This window comes from Rattus norvegicus, chromosome 10 (genome assembly GCF_021556685.1).
Source record: "Rattus norvegicus strain SHRSP/BbbUtx chromosome 10, alternate assembly SHRSP_T2T, whole genome shotgun sequence".
NCBI classification, from domain to species: Eukaryota; Metazoa; Chordata; class Mammalia; order Rodentia; family Muridae; genus Rattus; species Rattus norvegicus.
This window is the reverse complement of record NC_141543.1, coordinates 107,037,274-107,047,500: the sequence shown is the minus strand read 5'-3', so window position 1 is coordinate 107,047,500 and position 10,227 is coordinate 107,037,274. Positions and strand designations below refer to the sequence as shown.

General features: G+C 49.7%; 2 protein-coding genes across 4 annotated transcripts in view; both read right to left on the bottom strand.

The window, feature by feature from the left end:
• Armc7 (armadillo repeat containing 7) overlaps window positions 1-10,134 on the bottom strand; it is a 16,817-nt gene extending 6,683 nt beyond the window's left edge. The window contains 2 exon segments of one of the 2 annotated variants that reach the window (NM_001127522.1): window positions 9,525-9,668; window positions 9,759-10,134. In NM_001127522.1, coding sequence (NP_001120994.1) covers window positions 9,525-9,668; window positions 9,759-9,849 — 235 coding nt within the window. In that variant the 5' untranslated portion in view covers window positions 9,850-10,134. 2 annotated transcript variants of the gene reach the window in all.
• Window positions 1-10,227, bottom strand: part of Slc16a5 (solute carrier family 16 member 5) — a 27,000-nt gene that overhangs the window by 1,160 nt on the left and 15,613 nt on the right. Inside the window, exon 4 of one of the 2 annotated variants that reach the window (XR_015631079.1) lies at window positions 1,380-1,433. The exons of the other annotated variant lie outside the window; for it this stretch is intronic. The gene's annotated coding sequence lies outside the window, so the exon portion shown is untranslated. Of the gene's footprint in view, window positions 1-1,379; window positions 1,434-10,227 lie in introns of those variants that run through there. 2 annotated transcript variants of the gene reach the window in all.

Genomic DNA, 10,227 nt, shown 5'->3' with positions numbered 1-10,227 from the left:
GAAATCCAACACCCTCACACAGACACACATGCAGGCAAAACACAAATGCACATAAAAATAATAAGAAATAAATAAGAAAAGAAGAACAACTCTTTCAAGTGTCTAAGACATTAATTACCATGGACATACACTGTTGCCTTCCAAAGAGGCAGTGGAGGACTTAGCCATTGAGCACTGCCACCACCTGGTGGCAGTCATATGTATTGCAAGATGTAGGAAGTCAATTTAATCCGACTTTTCAGAGGAATGAATTCAGCCTTAGCAACGAAACTGACAAGTACCCTGTGGCATCCTAAGAATAAGTTTTCAGAGAAGCAAAATCCTCCTGTCATTTCTCTGCATCTCCATGCTGTCCCAGGACAGCTGCACAGGATGTTTTTAACTGCAGCTTCACGCACTCTCGAGTGTTACTGAGATCCTGGCTTTAGAGCTGGTTCCTCTTAATCCATCCACGGCTCAGACAAAGTTGCAATCATGGGCAGCTTTCCTACAACTAAGTGGCTGCTAGTTCCTCTGTGATTAAATGTGACCCTGAGCTCTGGGCATCACCAGGGGCAGCAGGCAACTCCTAACTGTGACAGGGACAAACAAGGGAGAATGAGGCCTTGGAGCTGAACTTGGTCTGGGTGTCTGCTGGGTGTCCTGGGCATAGAACTTGAGCCTGGAGCCTAGGGTAGCACCTGGCTCTGGTTATTTCAATATGGGAGTCAAGTTTGCTGAGGAGAGGCATGCTGGTGTGCAAGGAGGGCTCCGTCCCATTTGCTTTGCAGGGGAGAATGCCACCCCCCACCCCCAAACGACAGCCAGACCAGCCTATGCTGGCCAGGGACGACTGTGACTCTCAGGCTATTACCATAGCTAGGGAATAACTACAGCCACACAGAGGCTCCAGCAGACCTGAGGCCCCCAGCCTCAGAGAGGCAGAGGTATGCATGTATCAGGATGACTTGGGGGAGTTACTTCTCTCCTTCTACAGTGGGGTCCTGGGGACTAGAGTGTTGTCAGGCTAGGTAGCAAATGCCTCTCCCCACTGAGCAACCTCACTAGCCCTTCACTTTTTTTGTTTTTTTGTTTTTGTTTTGTTTTTTCTTTTCTTTTTTTCGGAGCTGGGGACAGAGCCCAGGGCACTCTACCACTGAGCTAAATCCCCAACCCTTTACTTAGTTTTAAAACATAGCCCTTAAACTTCGCTAGATCTTTGAACACGGTTGTGAGATCCTTTGAGCAGCCACATAATCACCTCCCCTGCACCCACGTCTTGGGTGAGCTCCTAAGCATCCTCTCTCTGAATGACCACACTCAGACCTACACCATGGAAGAAAGATCTCGTTTCTACTAACTTGCTAACTTTTTTTTTTTTTTTGGTTATTTTTTTTTTTCGGAGCTGGGGACCGAACCCAGGGCCCTGCGCTTCCTAGGTAAGCGCTCTACCACTGAGCTAAATCCCCAACCCCTAACTTGCTAACTTTTAACTCTGACCCATCTTGAAATTCTTTCTAAGGACACAGATTTTTCTGGGTGGAGGTTCCTCAGGCTACCAGCCAGAGTCCACTGGATTCCACTAGATCTCCTAGCTGCTAACAAGCACATCTATCTCCAGGGGGAGAGGTGACAACACCCACACACTGACCAGCACCCTCACCGCATGGCAGTGTCACAGGCGCTAATAGCCATGGCCTGGAATAGTCAGACAGTCAACCAGCATGCTCACACCAGGCCTTTTACAGTCGGGCTACGGATCCACATTCTACTGTACCCCATTACACGGGGTACTTTTCTAGAGGGCAAGGATCCCTGAACAGAAGGGTGGGTTCCCCGATGGGATATTGTCCCATCCTACCTGGAAGAGGTTACCTGTAAAGCGATCTGGATTCAAGTCCCTGGGTGGAGGCCTAGAGGATCCTGTAGTTGCACGCAATGACCCTACAAGGCCAGTTACTTCATTCCCTCTGTAAGTAGCTACTCACAGTCTCCCTCTGACAGGTGACTGAAGGGAAATTACACCCAGACGGTAACCGAACCTAGGCATGTCTGATCCCCAACCCAGGCCATGAATATCCAGCCCACGTGCTACTTGCTAACAGACCGACATTGGTTTGGGTTCTGGGAGACATGGCCAAAGACAGTCTGACCCAGCTCATCTCTTGCCTGGTTGTTGCAGAACCAGCCCTTCATAAGGCCTCTGCCATCTTCCGCCCTAGGCCAAAGCATGGAGGCATCTTGAACTGCAGAGCTGGGCATAGCCGGGTTTAGAGCTCCACCCTAAGTGCTCCCCGGGCACAGACCAGAAGCTCCGGGGGACGGATGGATGGACGGTGCTTTCAGCAGCCAAGCAGGGACTCGGCAGGGCCCCCTCTTAGTGCCAGAGGCGGTCCAAGGGTGGGAATGACAACAATCACCGAATCTGTGTCTGGGTCCCACTGGGACTCTCCTTTTCCGTTGTATACGATAAATACAAGAGCAATCAGATCAACACAGCGCCCCAGACATTCAAGGACGAGAGCTGGAGCCGCACTTGAGACTGGAGCCTTAGACTGTGTGAAGACAGAAAGGACAGGGGCAAGAACAGTGCTGATACAGACAGATCCCGAGGGGCGGGGCAGGCATCACTCAGGGAAACTGCCCAGAGAGCAGAGCCCTCCCGTGGAGCCTCCGGGCTGGCAGAGGAGCCAGCAGGGCAGATGCTGTCTGGAGCAGGAGGAGCATCTCTGTGCCTGGGCAAATTTCTCCAGAGTTGGCAGGCTGTCTACTCTGGAGGAGCTCTATGACCTAGGCAGAAGGACGGCCACTCATTCAGAGGGCAACAACAGTGGGGCACACTTGGTTTTTTAAGATAGGATTTAGCCTGGGCTGTCCTGGAACTCACTCTGTAGACCACGCTGGCCTTGAACTCACAAAAATCCGACTGCTTCTGTTTCCCAAGTGCTATGATTAAAGGTATGCGCCACAACCACCTGGCTATTTTATAGTGCACTGTAGCCGTCTTCAGATACACCAGAAGAGGGCATCAGATCCCATTACAGATGATTGTGAGCCACCATGTGGGTGCTGGGAATTGAACTCAGGACCTCTGGAAGGGCAGTCAGTGCTCTTAACCACTGAGCCATCTCTCCAGCCCCTTACTTTTATTTTTTTAAGAAGTACTCACTATGTAGATCCTAGCTAGCCTGGAACGTACAGAGATCCCTCTGGCTCTGCATCCTGAGTGCTGGGACCAATGGTGTGCTCTTGTAGAGGGCTTTACGTCAGGGTCCTGCAAACTGAGGCTTGCCTCAAACTCACTGTGTAACGGAGGCTGACCTTGAACTCCTTTTTTTTTTTTAAATTTTATTTATTTATATATGACTACACTGTGGCTGTTCTCAGACGCACCAGAAGAGGACAAATCCCGTTACAGATGGTTGTGAGCCACCATGTGGTTGCTGGGATTTGAACTCAGGACCTCCGGAAGAGCAGTCAGTGCTCTTAACTGCTGAGCCATCTCTCGAGCCCGACCTTGAACTCCTGATCCTGCTTCCTCCTAGTCTGGACAGAGTTGTAGACTCTTTATATTATCTAGTACAACAATCTTCTAGAAGAGCAGGAGGTATAGAGGGCCCCACAGGGATGTTCTGAAGACCCCAAATCCACCCAGAGCCCACCATTCCCCTTGCATCTGAGGCTCCATCCCTCAGTCTCCAGCGGCACCAGCCTCTTCTGGGTCCTGACTCCTGTAGTGAATTCCCTCAGCACTGTACTTAATAGAGCAGCTGCTTGTGGAGGGTGAGGATGGCTGGAATTCTTTTTCTTATTTGGTTTTTCAAGACAGGGTTTATCCATGTAGTCCCGGCTGGCCTCAAACTCATAGAAATTCATCTGTCTTGATCTCCAAGTGCTGGGATTAAAGATTTGAACCCCGAGTCACAGCTGGGATTCCCATGGGTCTTAAAGCTCCTGCACTGTGAGAAAAGATGGGAGGCTCTGTATTCCAATCCTGTATTCCACAAATACTAGCAAGAGCTGGGTGTCTCTTAAAAACTCTAAACCACACTGTGGTGTATTCAGGGTTCAAAAGCTGTTACACTATTCAACCGAGTCTCTAGGTTACAGGAGGAGACAGAAGGACAAACTAAATCACTTATACTGTGGCTCACTACCACACATGCGGTTATAACCCGGAGGTCCTGAAACCCAGGCAGTTGGGTGTGGTGTGCACAGCTTTAAACCCAGCCTAAACAGACACCTTCCATTGTTACTTTGTATCTCTGTGACTCAGGCACTGACCTTGTGACACTGAAGCCATGAGAACTCTGAAAACACCGAGGATGTTCTATGTCCCACAGTACGCTCGGCTAGGTTTGAGTGTGTGAAAACTATACAAGCCTTCTTAGTAGGATGCAAACACTGTCCTGAGTAAATAAATGGACCTATAACACTTCCCTGCCCCTTGAACAGGGTCTCATGTAACTCAGGCTGGTCTCAAAGCTGGTATTTAGCTGAAGATCATCCAAGGCTCTTGGTTCTCTTGCCTCCACCTCCCAAGTGCCAGAACCGTATTTATGGTTTGTTATGTTTGGTTTGATTTGTGTGCTTATTTTATATGGCTCTATGTGTGTGTGTGTGTGTGTGTGTGTGTGTGTGTGTGTGTGTGTATCTGTAAAATTTCCTCAGGCAGCTCAGTAGTGGTGGCACAGGCCTTTAATCCCAAGTGTATCTTTGTAAATTTGAGGCCAGCTTGGTCTGCTCTGCGAATTCCAGAAAAGCCAGGGCTACACAGAGAAACCCTGTTTTGTGCCACCCCCAACTTTTATTCTTATGCAAAAAGGGCTCCTGAGTGGAAAAAGTTGGAGAAGCCCTGAGCTAATGACACCTTTGAGAGGAAGGAGACTACAGGAAGGAGGGACATCTATAGATGTGGTGTAGACCATGCGGTGATCAGCATTATGGATCGATGGATGGATCATCTATGAAGGCGCTGGAATTGTTACCCTCCAAACAGCACAGCATGAGGTCATTTCTCTTTGCCTTCTGACCGCTGGGTTGAAGACATATGCCACCACACGTAGCCCAGAGCTGTGACTATTTATGCCCACCGTGCTTGCTGACTGTTGATGCTCCCACAGGAGGAGATTGGGAGAGCCATTAGACCTCTCTGGATTCCTGGGAATCCCTCCTCAGTTATCCTATGTGGCTGTGCGCTGCTTGTGGCCATGGAGGTGGAAAGTTACTAAGGGTAGAGCTCCACCTGCGCAGGTAGAGAGAAATCATCCTTGTGCTAGGGCAAGCCTTTGAGTGGTTCAGCTGCTGTAGGGCATCCGTGTTCTGTAAGCCGGCCCAATAAAACCAGTGGCTACACAAGATATACTCTGGTGGGATCCAACTTTGGTCACTGCTGGCGCCCTACAGGGAAGGCAGATATTCGCTTGCATCTCCCCCGGCACAGAATGTCTCAAACATAAGGATTAAAAGAGACTTGAGGGGAGGGAGAGAAGGCTCACTGGGGAAGGACACTTGCTGCTAAGTCCGACAACCTGGGCGTCATTCCTTGATTCCCCCACGATGGAAGGAGAGAATTGACCCCTACATGTTGTCCCTGGACCTCCATGTTCCTATCACGACACACACATAAACACAGACACATACTAAATACATGTAAAACAGTTTTAAGAGATTTAAGAGGGTTGGGGATTTAGCTCAGCGGTAGAGCACTTGCCTAGCAAGCTCAAGGCCCTAGGTTCAATCCCCAGCTCCGGAAAAAAAGAAAAGAAAAAAAAAAAAAACCAAAAAAAAAAAAAAAGAGATTTAAGATAATCTATGTGACAACCTCTGTCCCAAGAGTATACCATGGGAGGGGAGCGGGGCAGCTTCATACTGGACACATCGGACAAACAATTTCAGCCGGGTCGTGAAGGTGACTCAAGAGGGCTACGTCACACTGGCACTAAAAGATCCTAACATGAGTTCCAGGCCGTCCAGAGCTATAGTGAGACCCTGTGTCTGAAACAAAAACACCCAAATAAGGCCCGACGATTAAGCCATGTATGTCATGTGGGATCTTGGGCCAGAAAAAGCGTATTAGGAAAAAAACAAATGAATGTCCTGTGAATGACACAAAGAGTGGCTAATGAAGATGTATCAATGCAGGCTCACTAATTACAGCAAATGGACAGGATAGTTGCAAGGAATTAAGGTGGGGAAAAGTAGGTGTGACCATGGGAACTCTGTCTTTGGAATTTTTTCTTTCTTTCTTCTCTGCTGAGAAAGAGTCTCTGGTGGCTCAGGCGTGGACTTGCCTTGAGGCTGAAGGAGCCCTTGAGCTCCTGCCTGGCCCTACCTCTCGCAGGCAGGTCCTTGTGGGGCGGTGGGCCATGAGAGGGAGCCTGGTAAGACTAAGCTAAGGCGGGTTGGGGATTTAGCTCAGTGGTAGAGCGCTTGCCTAGGAAGCACAAGGCCCTGGGTTCGGTCCCCAGCTCCGAAAAAAAAAAAAGAACCAAAAAAAAAAAAAAAAAAAAAAAAGACTAAGCTAAGGCTAGAAGCCCCGGAGACCCGGAAGGGACAATAGGAGCTTTGCCTGCTCCCAGGACCAAGTCCACATTAACATTGTGCCCCCCTCTTCCACACCCCTTCCCCACATAGTGGTTTGTGGCTATCAGTCAAGTAGGGGCAACACCCCCAAGCTCTCCCACATGTAGATGAGGCATCCCTAACCTCTCAGACCCAGCCAATAGGAAGCACCTACTGTTAGTGCCCAACCCACCCCAAAACTGTATGCAAAGATCCAATCCAGATGCGTGAGATCACTCTGACATCTGAGAGTGTCGTAAGAGCTGTAACACCACCGCCAGGGAAGGGAACTGCTCTCCTAAAACGCCACCGCCGGAAGCCCCCCTTTCACCTGCTTGCTGGCTAATCAGCCTTCAGTGCTTCTGCTCAGCCCTCTTGGCTCAGTGCTGCCAGTGTGGCATCTCAAAGCAGCAGCAGCTGCTCCCGAGGTGACGGTGCCAATCCCTACTCCCTGCTCCCATCCTTTCCTCCTCTCTTGAACTCTCCCACCTGGCATGGCCAGAGATTTCCACGGAAAGCCTTGGGTACACAGGCCCACAGGTCCTGGACTGGATCCTAGTTATACAAACCAATGTCCTTTTGGGCCTACAAGATGTCTCAGTGGGCAAAGACACCTACCACCAAGCTTCATGACCTGAATTCCATCCTTAGAAGTCACGTGGTAGAGGAATTTGCTCTGCAAATTATCCTCTGGAAGCCAGGGATGGTGGTACAACCTTTAATCCCAGCACCCACAGGGCAGACAAGTTTCAGACCAGCCAGGGCTACATTGGGAGACCTCAGATGCCCTGTCCTTCCCCATAAATAACAAAGAATGTTCTTTAGAGCGTTGTTAGAAAAGCATTTGCATGACTAAATACTAAATAATATGAATGGCATTAGATTCTCTTATGGTGCTGAGGACTGACCCGCAGAGCCTTAGGCACGGGGTACACACACCATGACACAGGTAGGGACTCCATCACGTTCCAGCCCTGAAGTTATTATTTTTTTTTTTTAGATTTACTTATTTATTATATATAAGTACACTGTAGCTGTCTTCAGACACACCAGAAAAGGGCATCAGATCCCATTACAGATGGTTGTGAGCCACCATGTGGTTGCTGGGATTTGAACTCAGGACCTCAGGAAGAGAAGTCGGTGCTCTTAACCACTGAGCCATCTCTCCAGCCCCCTGAAGTTATTCTTACAGACGGTTTCTTTCCCAGTGTTCCTTTCACACTCTATGGGGAGAGGTTACTGTTTAAAGGTACGTGCTGATTAAATTCTAAACTTTTCCCCATGACCTAGATCATTTCCCACTGTCCCACCTGCCTCTTCACTTAAAACATTCAGCCTTCCTTCTAACAGCTTCCTGCTTCAGGGCCTTTGTCCACACCACATATTCAAGATGGCCGAATCGGAAGTTGTGCCACCTCTCTTGGCTCTCCATCTGAGTTTGCTATTTCTGCTTTGCTAGTTTTTTTTTTTTTTTTTAATTTTTTTTTTATTAACTTTTATTTATAGGAGTACACTGTAGCTGTTTTTTTGAGATGCACCAGAAGAGGGCAGCAGATCCCATTACAGATGGTTGTGAGCCACCATGTGGTTGCCGGGATTTGAACTCAGGACCTCTGGAAGAGCAGTCAGTGCTCTTAACCCCTGAGCCATCTCTCCAGCCCCCTTGCTTGTTTATTCTCCACCTAGCTCCCTTTCTAGAATACGATCCCCAACCTGTTCACCGTCTCCCCAAAACCCGGACCAGTACTTTCCTTATAGAGTACCCAGTAATAACTATCATGGGGCGGAAGAGATGGCTCAGCAGGTAAAAGAGCTTGCCACACAAGCCTGACGACCTGAGTTCGACACCAGGGACGTACAGAAGAAAACCAGAAGCAGCGGTGAGCATCTCTTAGGAGAGATGGGGGATTGGATCAGCTGGAAGCTCATGGGCCAGCTATGGAATGCACAGCCCTACTCTGAAGACACAGGAGATCCTGCCTTAGCAACTGGAAGGGGAGAACACAACTACTACTATTACTGCTACTACTATTACCTTATTTTTTTTTTCTTTTTTCTTTTTTTTCGGAGCTGGGGACCGAACCCAGGGCCTTGCGGTTGCTAGGCAAGCGCTCTACCACTGAGCTAAATCCCCAACCCCAACATTATTTTTTAGAGACAACATCTTACTACGGAGCCCTAGATGGCCTAGAACTCAATACTTACTCCAGGCTGGTCTGGAACTCTGAAAGATCCACCTACCTCTGCCTTTGGAATTCGGTGATGAAAGGTGTGTGCCACTGTCTGTGCTCTGTGAGAACTGACTTTTGAAAAACACTTCGTGCATACAGCGAGAGGGGCACATGCATACCCGCACTCATTCACACATACGTGCAAACACACATGTACACAGCGAATTTAAAAGAACCTATCTTGAATAATTCAAACAGCCTTACAATAATCCAGTTGCAGGAGTCCTAAGCTACAAATTCCAAGTCACCTTTGCTTCTCTTGACAGTAACCGATACAAGAGCAAGCTCGGCACTTCTTTTTTTTTTTTTTTTTTCCGGAGCTGGGGACCGAACCCAGGGCCTTGAGCTTCCTAGGCAAGCGCTCTACCACTGAGCTAAATCCCCAACCCCAAGCTCGGCACTTCTTAAGAGTTTTCAACCCATTCCCTTACTTCTTATCTCTAAGACAAAGGAAAGACACAAAGAGCTAGCAGTGACTTCCAGACTTGGAGCAAGCTGTGACGGGGAAAATGTGTAGAGGAGGAGGTGGCCCACACATGGATGGTCTGCCTTGGCAGATGAGATTCCCCTCCCAAAGACTGGTTTGTTTAGTGAAAGTGTCTTACTCTGTATCCCAGGCTGGCCCCCAAGTAGAGGCAATCCTCATGTTTCAGCCTCCCATAATGCTGGTTTTACCGTGAGTGGCATCGCTGACTCAAGTCGCTCTAATCCATATCTTGGGGGGCGGGGAGGAGGGAGCCTAACTCTTACCAATAGCAAACTTGATGAGGGTTTCATTCTCTTCGGACAGCGAATCGAGGAATAAGTCCAGGACTTGCAGTTGCCGTAGGTACTGATAGTTGCCCGGGTCATAAGCGAAGTTGGCAAGGTTGGCGAGGACTTGCTCCTTGGCGTCTGCAATGGGAAGCGGCACTGGGGTCGGCCCTGTGCGGCGGCTGCTGCAGAGCCCTGCCGGGTCCCTTGTGCCCACCCCATACCTCTCACCTTGGCTCTCAGTCTCCTGGAACTCTGTGACCAGCGCCTGCAGGTAGCCTAGCCGCCCGACGTGGGGGTCTATCTTGGGTTTCTGTGCCATGGCTGGGGCGGCGGAGTTGGGAGGTTGTATTGGAAGGAAGAGGCCACAAGGCTGAAACCCTCGCCTGGATCCTGACCTGTCCCGGCGGCGACAGAGCGGCAGCAAACCCAGTCTAGTCCTGAGATCCGAGTCTGCAGTGACTGACAGTTGGGGATGCACTGTGGGGATGGCCAGAGGTCTCAGGATCCTGTCAGAGCCGGGTTTGAAAGCAGAAATCCAACCCGGGTGACAAACCGTGGTGTTTAGGAACCGAAGGCACACCCCTCACCGCGCTCTCCACACCGCTTCCGGGTTCAGGGCGGAAGTCATTCTAGCCCCGCCCCAGGAAACGGAGTCGGCGTGGTTACTGAGCGCCTCCTGGGCTTCCCGCCCGATTTC